Raw genomic sequence first — 12,202 nt, forward strand, 5'->3', positions numbered from 1 at the left:
TTTTGACACCTTGGGGCGGTGAACACACTATCAACCTTTCAAAGATGATGTGCATGTTTGATTGTTGTAGTGGCAAGGTTATTATAGTTTTGCATTTTTCATAAGTTTTTATTCTTCTTTCGTTTTGACTTTTTGTTTTCAAATTCAGTTTAGTTTTAATTAGTTCTTAAAGCGGGTTTGCTAGTTTAGTTTAGTTTTTGAAAATGCTTAGTTTTAGTTTAGTTTGTTTTAGATGCAGTTTTTCTTTGTAATATGGGTTATTTATCGGGGGATTCGAAAAGGTCAGAAAAAGTATTGTGTATTAATAACAAAAACAAATTATACAATTATAGAAATATGTATTCACAATGTATTAAACAATAACAGGTTTGTTAAACCTTCTTCCTGATACGGACCCCGGGACTCGAGTACTCCATCACTGCCGTGTTTGCAAAACATTGCCTATATTAACATCGAGCAGACACAAAGCAAAATTAGCATTTATTTGGAGCCATGTTTGTGCCCACCTGATGAATGTCAGTCCAATATTCTCTCTTCTTATAGCTCTGATTGGTCTACTTCAGTTTCTGTGATCAGGCAATTCTCGCAACTGCAGTGCATGGCAACTCCACCAACTCCTGAGAACAAAATCTGACTCTTAAGTTGCTAAATGCTAAGCTATGATCACCAGCCTGTCTCTAAATGTGTCCCTCTGCTGTTTGCTGCTGAGCAGGTAGAGTACAGAGGGTTTATCAGAGTTTTGTCACCGAAGAAAGAGCTGGAAACCAGGCTGACGAGTGCATTTTGCAATTAGAAAACCAAAACAATGAACTAAGCTGCTAAAAAAAAGCCTCTGTAGAGTTGAGGCACGCTGCAGAGTTCGACACGATTCTCTGCGGGTTTATCACTACAAGCAACCCCTTTCACACTACACATAGCGATGTGAGTAATTGTTAATATAAAAATGATTAATGCAGCTTCTTTATGAATTATCCTTGCCAACCTGTGCTCTCGGAGCACCAAGCACTCTCATTTTACTTGAGACATGGCCATTTTTCTTGCCTCTGCAGTGCTTCTACTAGCTACTGATGTACAGTATGAACTCTGGGTTGATGCCATAGTACAATAAACGGATGCCATTACCAATTATGAACCTTGGAGAATCATGTGCAGAAAAAAGTTTGATTTGTGCAAGGCTTTGTGGGATTTTACAAGCTAGAAAATGTTCCACAGAGGTTTTTCAGTTGGCCCTGCTTGATGATTATTGGTGGTTGAATATTTGCATTTGCATGTTTAATGTAATTCTAATTTTTGCAATTTGCATAATGGCCCTTTGCTATCCATCTGAAGTCACTTAGAGGCAAGGGAGCAAATGGCTCACTGATCTCTGCCGTTTTGCTGCATAATTTTCCCATTCCCGCTGATGGCCGTGGTTGGCATCCATTGTAATAGGCCGTCTGATTAGTGATTAAAATGTTTACCGGTACATGGGGAAATAGATCCAGGCAATAGGCCACCTCTGGAGCCTGAGCACGCAGCTGGCTTCACATAGACAAATGGCTCAACGGCTGATGTCTTTTTAACCACGTACTTAGTTGGCAAAATGGTGAATGCTGGGAAGGCAGCGAAAGGGAGGTTTACTGATGCATGAAATCATACAAGCCAATAAGATTATAGATATTTTATTACCGTTTATCACAGATGGGGGAATTTACAATTGCACAACGGTGTTAGATTTGGTCAAAATCAAGGCAGTATTAGTTTATTACTAGTTCATTAGACAAGGTTCTTCTTGCTTTGGAAAACAACTAGACTTCTTATTATCTTCTTTCATTTCAAATGCAAATTTGTATGTTGGTTGGATGTCATACCGCACTGCATACTAAGCATACCATGGTGAACTGTGCAGTATTAAAACAGTGAACAAAACTATTTGGTATGCAAGTGATGTAGCTCCATATGCAGCAGCAATAGACTGCTCTCAGGTGACAGCCTGACATCTTCACACATGTTCATGTTTCACCACTATCGTACAAAGCCTTTTCATGCACTGAGAGGGATGGCTGTGCAATTTCTTTTACAAATTTACAGAGTCCAAAGCTCACATTTGGCAATGGGCTTATTTAGAATCTACTCTAATCAGTCAAAATTGGAGTTAGTTTTAGTCGTCTTTAGTAGTCTTGCATTGCCAGACCTTCCTGCACAATCCTGGCTCTGGCTAGTCCACACAGCATTTTGGGATGGGAGAAAAACATGCTTTGGTTTATTGTCAGTTCTTTAAACCAATCACAATTGTCATGGGTGGCACTGGGCGCCAGACGGAGCACCCTGCAGACATCTGATGAGCAGTTACTCATTGTCCAAACACGCCAACATAACAAAGACATCTGGCCGAAATTAGGGACATTTTGTTGTCAAATGTAAATACTTTGAATATAAGTTTATAGCAGCAGTCCTTCCCCACTCTGGCTTCCAGTGGAGGCTGGAATCTGATTCAAGACACTGGTGAATGACTCAGCCCCATCCTACATCCATCCACTCCGCTCTGCTACTCCCTAACTAGGAGGGGGGCCCTAGTACCGCTCTAAGTCTTAAATGTTAGCTGTTATGACTCCAAAATTGGGGAATGTGCTCCCTGTGACACATGTTCAGACTGAAAAAAAACAAATCAGTTCAAACTGCACCTCGGCCCATAAACAAAAAAAACTACAAACGGGACCCGTAACTATATATTTTGTATAAAGATGAGTTGCATATTAAACTGGGTCAACAATAATGTATAGGGCGGCCAAAAGCCTATACACATACCTTTTTGTGGTGCATACTATCTGTGTATATATATATATATATATATATATATATATACACATATATATATATATACACATACATACAGACACACACGTTTTAATGTTAAAATGGGGCACAGTGTATCCTTAAGCTTACTTGTATCTGTGAATGGCTACCGTACAGGCCAGTAAGCCTATCATGAATGTAGGTTTTATTTTTATAAGATACATTTATTTTTACATATTTCACTTTTTTTTTTGAAACCATCAAACAATAATTTAGTGCTTTAGTGATTGCATTCAACAGCCTAGGGCTAAAGGTATGGGGTAGATATGTGCCACCAGAAACTGAATTTGAATCATGTATATTTGAATTGCTAAACTTTAATCACTGCATTCAAAAACGGAATCTGAATAGTGCAATTCAAAATTGAATTTATTTGTTTGGAACTGAAGTCCAATAAAATTTGATCCTCACTGAAAATTCAACTCTCTATATATCTTCACATTCAGTTCTCACAATTCAATTTCAAGTTACTGTGACAGACATCAGGGTAGTTGAAGGATGAAGGGAGAGCAATTGAGCGCAGATTAATTCAGTTGCGCAGATCCACAGGACCTACGTTTTGGAGCACAGTAACCACTATGAAACGAGGAAGAAGTGCTTGCCTTGCCCAAGCCCCAAGGAACAGCGACATGTCTTAAAGAAACCATGGGCTTAGCGGTTAACGGTGAAACTGCACCCTTCTGGCCCAGAAAGACTTCAAATTTAAATACACATCATTCAAATATAAATGATTCAAATTCAGTTTCTGGTGGCATATATTTCAGCCCATGTAAAGGACCATGACGATCTCAAATCATTCAGTTACAATTAGATAAGTCTGTTAATGCTCTGAGAACCCACTCCCAAATCTATAAAGCCGATTTGGTCTTTGCCTGGAAGCGACTGATTTGGAAAGGTGAAAGGTCATAGGAGGGCACATCTCCCAGGCTGAGTTCACATAGCAGCTTGCCAATGATTGGTCCAAACTTGAAGCCGTGACCTGGAGAAAAGAATAAGAATCAGAATCAGTTAAAGGCTTTATTGCCACAATAAGTTACAACTACGTGGACTTTGCCGTGGTGCAAAAAACAGAAACAAATACATACAAAATAGCTGGTATGCATAAGAAAAGGAGGCCAAATGGTATAATTATTAACTTTATTGGTGTATTGGTTTATTAGTGTTTCTCTTCAGTTATGTAGCCAACATAACTTTATCCGTCCTCATGTCACTAACGTCACCCATCGTGGACATGCTCTTACATCAGCAGATTCTTTGAGTCGCATTGTGTTTTTTTTGCAGTTTTCTTTACAACATTGGTGATGCGGAGCCACTGTAGCAAAGCGCAATCTGAAGAGTGTGACTCACTCTGAAATGTTTTTTAAATGTTTTTGTAGTGTTCCATAGACACAAACCAGTAAGAACCATTCAAAAGGGGTTTCATAGTATTGCAGGTGAATGATATAAACCCTTTGAAATAAAAGATTATGAATTTTAATTCTGATATTTAATGATGGTGCTGCAGCCTCAGAATGGGATTAGTAGACCTACTACTTTTTGCCAGCAGAATTGCACCGAAATGAAATAGATTGGTCAACACAGACAAAAAAAGGGAAACATTAGTGTGGAAAATCTCTTAAGTGCCTTTAATATAATGTGAATTCAAGTTTATAGTAATGTACATTTCTACTAATTTAATTTAACAGATTCAATAATATATTCATGCTTTGTTTTTCTGGGTTACGGTAAAGTAAAGTAAAGTATTACTTTCATACTGGTATTTTAGTTATTGCAGCTGTATGTGTTACTCAGACGAGTGTAGTAACGTAAAGGTGCTGGTAGTAGCTACATCGGATGTAACACGGGTCTCATTTAGTGACCGCAGAGAATGACTGCTCTGGTGCTAGTGACAGACTTTTCAACAACAAAACAAACAGAGTTTTAAAGTATGCGAGGAAAACTCAGCTGAAAAAGCTGCAAGACAGTTCTACATTGACCCCAGATGAAATCGAGACTGGAAGAAAAAGAAGAATGAGCTGATGAGATAGAAACAAAGCTAGCAAGCTACCGTCTGTAACGTTAATCAGATACTGGTGTGCTGCAAAACAGCAACTTACTACTTACTACTGTATGCTCTTATGGTACCGGTACATTTACAGGGTTCAAACTGACACAGTGGTGGTGTTTGATTATTTCTGACCCAAATGGCTCTGTTGCCCTTCTGGCTGTTGTTGTATAGAGGGATATTTTTGCAAATGTTTCTTTAAAAAGTGAATGATCTGTGTCCACTGGAATGCTATGGCTTTTCATTTAAAACAGTTTATTTAAAACAATTATACTTATCAAACAGATGGTATTGGAAATAAAGGCCTGCCTCTTATAGAACCCTGCTTCAAATAAAAGCCGGTTACCTTGTGCAGTTCAGGTAAATAAAGGCCCCGGCTTTTATTTGAGGAATTACAGTATTCCATGTTTTTTTCCCAGCAAATGAATCAGCTTTTTGAGAGGCTTATCATATTCAAACTCACCAAAATTGGTGGTCGCATCAATCCTGGTGAAAATGTATATTAAGGGTTTCGGAACTAGGCGCACAAAAATGGCTCGCTAGCGCCCCATTCAAAATTAAAACAATTTAGCCCCTACAATTTGTTTAATGTAGACTAATGAAACGTGGTAGACATATGCACCATGTCGAGACGTTCAAAAAAGCTCATTGGAACTGTAGCCTTAATGCTAAAGGAAGTTTGCCATTTTGAATGAAAACTTTGAAATTTGTGCAATTTTACACGTCATACTTTAACAAACTCCTTCTTAAGATTTCATCCGCTCAACTTCAAATTTGGTCTGTGTAATCTAAAAATGTTAAAGATGAAAAGTTATTAAGAGAATAGGGCATGGCTATGGCAGGGTAACCATTTTGTGCGTTTTGCCATCAAAACAGGAAGTGGGTGTAACTCAAGCGCATATTGTTCACTCTGTGCATGAATAGGTCCTGAATATGTGTGTGTGTGTATTTCAGGCCAAAAACAGTTTAAATTAACTTATTATTATTAAACATTTCATGATTCATTAAACTCTAATCCTGAGGCTATCTAGAGACATCTTTACTCAAAATCATAGCGCCTCCTAGTGGCAACAGGAAGTAGGCCAAGTCAAGGTGCTTTACATTAACTACAAGAAGTGTCATAAGTGGTCAATTTGACCGCCAGATTCCAAACTCTATAATCTCTCATGATAAATACCAATTCTAATGCTTGTATTGTGATATCTTTAGAAAAACGAAATAACACCAAAATGTACCTCTGCCAGTTGCTACATGAACTTCCTCCGGACAATTTTATGCTGGTGTACTGGTATAGGATGTCTCCAAGAAGGATTGTATTTTTTTCTCCAGCAAAGTTATTACATATATAACCGTCATGGCTGTTCTAGTGTTAACCAACTCCTCCTAGAGATTTTATCCAATTAACTTCAAATTCGTTTTGTGCCATCTCAAGACCTTAACAATGAAAAGGTATTAAAAGCTTGAGTTTTTGTCCAACAGTGTGGGTGTGGCATGGCAACCATTTTGAGCCTTTATCGATCAACAAAGAAGTTGTTGTAACATGAGTGTACGTTGTTCAAATTGGCCGGAATTTCTCATGAATGACAATGGTCTAGGCCTGAGGACATCTATAAGCAAAAATTGACTTTTGGTCATACAGTCCCCTGCTGGCAACAGGAAATCAGCCTTATATGACAAACATTATCCAATGTACATGAAACTTACAGTATGTGTGGTCTTTGTGTGATACTGAGCTGCCCCCTATACTTTCACCACGCCTACTTACACAGACCACGCCCCCTTTTATGACTTTAGCACCGTTTAAGGTAGACCATTGTGTGAGGTATCATTGAATTCAGCAAAGTGTTGGCAGCAATGGCAGCAGGAGGAGCTGTGGGAAGTGTTATCTGACTTTATAGATATTTTTCAGGCAATGAAGTGGGCCTGACACACCTGGTGCAGCACAAAATAGACATCCCCGGCGCCTCCCCATGGCTCACCGGGAGGCTGCAGACAGAGCAGTGGAAGAGATGCAAAGAGCTGGCATTATCGAACCGTCAGATAGCCCGTGGGCCTCGGGAGTGGGGATGGTTTTGAAAAAGAGGAGCCCCAAAATGAGATTCTGCGTGGACTACAGGCCACTGAACCATGTGACCAAAAAGGACGCATCCATTACCCAAGGTCCATTAGTCACTGCACTTGGTGTCTGGCTCTGCCTGGTTCTCCTCACTCAACCTGCAAAGCGGATACTGGCAAGAGCCACTCAGCCCTGAAGTGAGACCAAAGATTGCCTTCTGTATGGACAGGGGGTTGTGGCAGTTCTGAGTCCTCAGTTTTGGCCTGTGTAATGCCCCAGCCACCTTTGATACCCTCACGGACCGGGTGCTGGCTGGCATCCCCCGTCATGACATCATGGCCCATGGGAGCTCCTTCCAAACAGCCTTGGAGTTGCTGAGGCTGGTGGCCTGAAATTACACCCACAAAAGTGCCGCTTTAGAAGGTGGAGTTTTGGGGTCACAGGCTGGGTGGAGACGGCATCAGCACATTAGAAGAGAAGGTGCATGCAGTGAGAGACTGGCCCCCACCCGCTGACCAATGACAACTGAAGAGCTTCCTTGGCCTGGCTTCATATTACAGGAAGTTTGTGCCAGGCTTCTCCTGCACAGGCTGCAGACAGAGCCCCCTTGTATCACCTGCTGCAGAAAGGCAGGGGCTTAATCTGGATGCCACAGTGCCAGCAAGCATTCAACTCCCTCCAGAAAGCACTAACAGAGGCACCCATTCACACCCCCCCACACCCCAGTTTACCGTTTATTCTTGACACAGACGCCAGCAACGTGGGCATAGGTGCAGTGCTAGCCCAGTCGGGGCCAGACGGAGAGAGAGTAGTGGCAAATTTCAGCAAAACCTTCAACACTGCGTCACACGCCGAGAGCTCCGCGCCGTGGTGGCGGCAATAAAACACTTTAAGTACTACCTGTGTGGCCGCCTCTTTACCGTCAGGACAGATCATTCAGCGCTTCAGTGGCTGATGTCCTTCATAGAACCAGAGGGCCAAGTTGCACGCTGTATTGAAATGCTGCAGTCCTATGTTTTCACAGTGGTCCACAGGGCAAGAGCTAGCCATGCCAACGCAGATGCCCTTTCCCGCTGCCCTTGCGCCCTGGGCGGGTGCCGATATTGTGAGCGTAGAGAAGCGCGTGAGCGAGAGCTCCGTATCGAGGAGGAGGCATGCCCCATGCACGAGGGGGCCGGACCAGTCTGCCGGGGAACAAGGGTGGTTGACGTGGCTGAGTTGCAGACACAACAAGAGCAGGACAGAGACATACAACCAGTGTGACAGTGGCTCGAAGCAGGACAGAGACCACCCTGGGAAGGGGTGACAGGGAGCTCCAATGCAACAAAAGGACTGTGGACAATTGTTTGATGCACTGAGAGTAAGGAATGGGGTACTGCAGAGAGCCTGGAAGGAGCCTGCCACGGGAGAGAAGAAAGGTGGCCCCAGTTCACTGAGAGACGCAGTACTGAGAACATCACACGGGACCACAGAGGCAGGGCACTTCGGAGTAGCCAAAACACTCCGCCGGCTTTGTCAGGGATTTTACTGGGGACGGGCCAGGCGGGACGTCGAGGACTTTTGCCGCCGCTGCGACCTCTGCACGGCCTATAAGGGCCCCCCGGACCAGTCTCGCGAACAACTACAGCAACAGGCAGTGGGGGCTCCCATGGAAAGAGTAGCTGTGGATGTCATGGGCCCATTCCCCCGCACGGAAACAGACAATCGGTACGTTTTGGTCGCCATGGACTATTTTACAAAATGGCCTGAAGCGTACGCAATACCAAATCAGGAAGCAGAGACAGTGGTTGACGCTCTGGTAGAGGGAATGTTCAGCAGGTTTGGGGTGACTGAAACCATCCACAGTGACCAAGGCAGGAATTTTGAATCACAGGTCTTTGCCCCCCTATGTGAGTGTATGGGCATGCATAAGACCCGGACCACAGCGCTGCACCCCCAGAGCGACGGCCTCGGTCAATCCTCACAGCGGAGCATCAACGTGACTTGGACACACACCTTCCCCTCGTCCTCATGGCCTACAAGTCTGCTGTTCAGGAGTGCGCCTCATGCACGCATGCCCTCCTCATGCTGGGGAGTGAGTTAAGGACACCAGTGGAGGTGGCCTTTGGCCAACCTTTTCCTCCAGGGAGAGACTACGCCAGGAGGCTCCAGGATCGGATGGAGTCCACCCACAGCTTTGCCCGAGACCAGCTGGAGAAAGCGGGCATGAGACAAAAAAGGAACTACAATATAAGGTCAAAGGGGAGACACTTCCAAGCCGGAGAGCTGGTTTGGGTGTACAGCCCACGTAGGGAGAAGGGCCGGTGCCCCAAGTTGGACTGTCATTGGGCGGGGCCTTGTCAGGTGGTAGAGCGACTGGGTGAAGTAGTGTACAGAGTCCAGCTGCCAGGAAAAAGAAAAAAAAAGGGGCAACGGCACAACCACTACACCCAGACACACGCGCGAGCCCTGTCAAAGCCCCATTCCCCCTGCAAATACTTCCCCAGAGACATGGACTGTCCCCCCTGTTGACACCCCTCCTCCCCCCTTCCTACCCCATGCACCTTTTTTACTGCACAGGGGCGCAGCACCCCCCACAAGGCAGAGACGCCCGCGTCCCCCACGCGGCCGCGGAGGCAGAGACGTCGGGACAAAGGACTTTGTTGAGGGGAAGCTGTGTAACGAGCTGAGTTAATGTGTCCCTGTTATTAGGAGTTCATCAGTTAAGCAAATGCTTGTGTGTGTTAGTGTTATGCACTATTTTTACCAGCAGAGGTCAGTGTGGCTCTATTGGGGGGGGGGGGGCAACCCAAGTTTGGGCCGTGGAGGAAGGGCGTTTCTTTCCGTTCTTGTGGAGTGAATGATCCATGAACAAAGAAGTTGTTGTACAGTGACCAGAGTTGAGCTGTGTTTCTAAAATAAATGCGCAGAAGTGGCAAGCCAGTCATCGCCTCCTTATTCAACGCTGCAACACAGGGGCGAGCGTTACAATATGTTCATACTTGCTGTATGTGCGAATGAGCATTTCTGCCGACCAGTTTCTTTGTGATTGTTACCATGGTGAATCATAGTATCATTGCTCCATTAATGTTGCCTTTTTATTGGGGTGGTGCACGCACTTCCCTCTGAGTAAAAAATACTCAGAGTTGATTGCAACTCAACTCAAATCAGCTGTTCTGGAACCAAAAACTTAGAGTTTCCCATCTCAGAGTAAATACACTCAGAGTTCAGGGTTAGACTCAGTTTGTCAACCCTCCATTCTGCATATTTTATATTATCGAGTTGCGTATTATACTGGGCCAATAATGTGTAGGTTGGCCAGAAACCTTGACACATATTGTTTGTATGGTCCATACAATGCTAAGCTACTATTTACATATAGCATAATGTTTTAATGTCAAATATACAAGTTGAAAGCACAGTGAATCGATTAGCTTAGCTATATCCGTTTTTTTTTTTTTTTAGCAGTCCCCCTGCAGTGACTCTGATGACCCCCCAGGGGTGGCAGATCCCCTGTTGAAGATCACTACTGTACAAGGAAGCAGCCAGCCTAACTGGATGATTGTAATACTGTAATTGACATGAGTCAACACTATATATTAGTTACAGACATTTTCACAATTGTCATTTTAATGTATGACACACTGTAGGTTCAGGTTTGCCGCATACACTTTTTATCCCTTTATACAGACTTTACACAGATCCCTTAAACCGTTTCAGAGGAATCAGCACCCTAATGTGAGCAGATCCATGCCCAGCACCTGGTAGTTGGCCTATAAATAGCCTGTGTCTCTGGGCATGTGTCTGCGCCAGGCGATGGGTTTGAGTCCCCATGTGAGTGAATATATAAAAGAAGAGCAAAGCAGTTGATGTCGATGCCTGTCACTGAGCATCTATTCACTTTAGTGAACTGGGACTAAATGATAAATTAAGGTGGATTTGTCCTTTCTCTGTGTAATGGCTTCATGTGCTCAAACCCAGGAGTTAGACAAGAGAGTTCTATTTTCTAAATGCAGCAGTCTGACCCAATGTCCTTGTTGCTAAGGTCTGAGAGGTAAATTGCAAATGTCAACAGGGCTTGAGGAATGCAGCACATTGCCATCTGACAAAGGTCTCCGAGCTCCTGTGGATTCTGCCTGGCTTTGAAGTCATAAAAGCTTGGCTCTGACAGTTTTGACCACGTGAATTTTCATCTCACCTGAGAAGGAGAACGAAAAACCTCAATAGATGGCCAAGCACACAGGGTGACTTTGTAGCCATAGCAACCCTCCCAGTATTTTCTTTAAAGCACTTGTGTCGGGCTTTGATGACAAATGCACGTAGTGAAGGCAGAGTAAGGCAACCCATTTTTTCTGTTCTCTCAGTGTCTTTACTGCTGGTGGACAATGGGCACAAAGACTTCAGATCAGCTTTAACAATGGGAACAAAGACTTCAGATCATCATTAACACTGACTAATAAACAGAATAAACTCTGGAGACATTATGATAAGAGTAAAATGCAACATTCATGTCATTTGAACGTTATCGTAAATACCAGTTTCTGATTTAAATGGTGGTCATCATTTTCCTTACTAGTTACTATAATTGCCACTGTTTATCATACCAACTGCTATAATTATTATGAATTATATTTATCCATATCTGTATATCTGTATCAGTGCCTCTGTCCCAAACCAAGTCATAATTACACTGGAAAACTTGGAGCTTAATAAGAGCTTTTAAACGAAAAAGCTAACAGACATGGATGCCTGACCCCAGGGGGTGGAAGTAACAAATTACATTTACTCTTGTCAGCTTTTACTGAGAAATGTAAATGTTATAGTGCTTTTTATCCACAAGAAATGCAGGCCCCTTGTTTACTTGTATGCTTCTTGGATACTCAGTGGATGTAACCGCTAGTGTTTTATACATGGCCACCTGCTTTACTGCAGGGGAATGCAGCAAATACATGAAAGTAGTAACTAAAGCTGTCAGATTAATGTAGTGGAGTAAAAAGTACAATATTTCTCTCTGAAATGTAGCAGAGTAGAAGTAGAAAGTAGCATGAAAAGACATAAGTAAAGAACAAATACCTCAACATTTGTACTTAATTACAGTACTCTGAGTAAATGTATTTCCAGCACTGCTGGTATGTCCTCATGCTTCACATCCTTTTTTCCACTTTTTGTATTGCAAAAAAGTGGAAAAATTTTTATTCTCTTCTTCTTTCACACGTGCAACCACCAGCACAAATAGCCATAGTGGCAGTGCATGCTGCACCCTCCAATCAATCAGCTGATTCAGAACG

General features: G+C 43.1%; 1 protein-coding gene and 1 long non-coding RNA gene across 2 annotated transcripts in view; both read right to left on the bottom strand.

The window, feature by feature from the left end:
* LOC116676769 (uncharacterized) overlaps positions 1 to 12,202 on the bottom strand; it is a 614,404-nt gene that overhangs the window by 119,399 nt on the left and 482,803 nt on the right. The window lies entirely within an intron of this gene.
* The window catches only part of LOC116676439 (peroxisomal sarcosine oxidase), a 76,497-nt gene continuing 65,940 nt past the window's right edge, over positions 1,646 to 12,202 (bottom strand). Inside the window, 1 exon segment of the mRNA XM_032507538.1 lies at positions 1,646 to 3,814. Coding sequence (XP_032363429.1) covers positions 3,684 to 3,814 — 131 coding nt within the window. The 3' untranslated portion in view covers positions 1,646 to 3,683.

This window comes from Etheostoma spectabile, chromosome 3 (genome assembly GCF_008692095.1).
Source record: "Etheostoma spectabile isolate EspeVRDwgs_2016 chromosome 3, UIUC_Espe_1.0, whole genome shotgun sequence".
In the NCBI taxonomy this organism is placed as follows: Eukaryota; Metazoa; Chordata; class Actinopteri; order Perciformes; family Percidae; genus Etheostoma; species Etheostoma spectabile.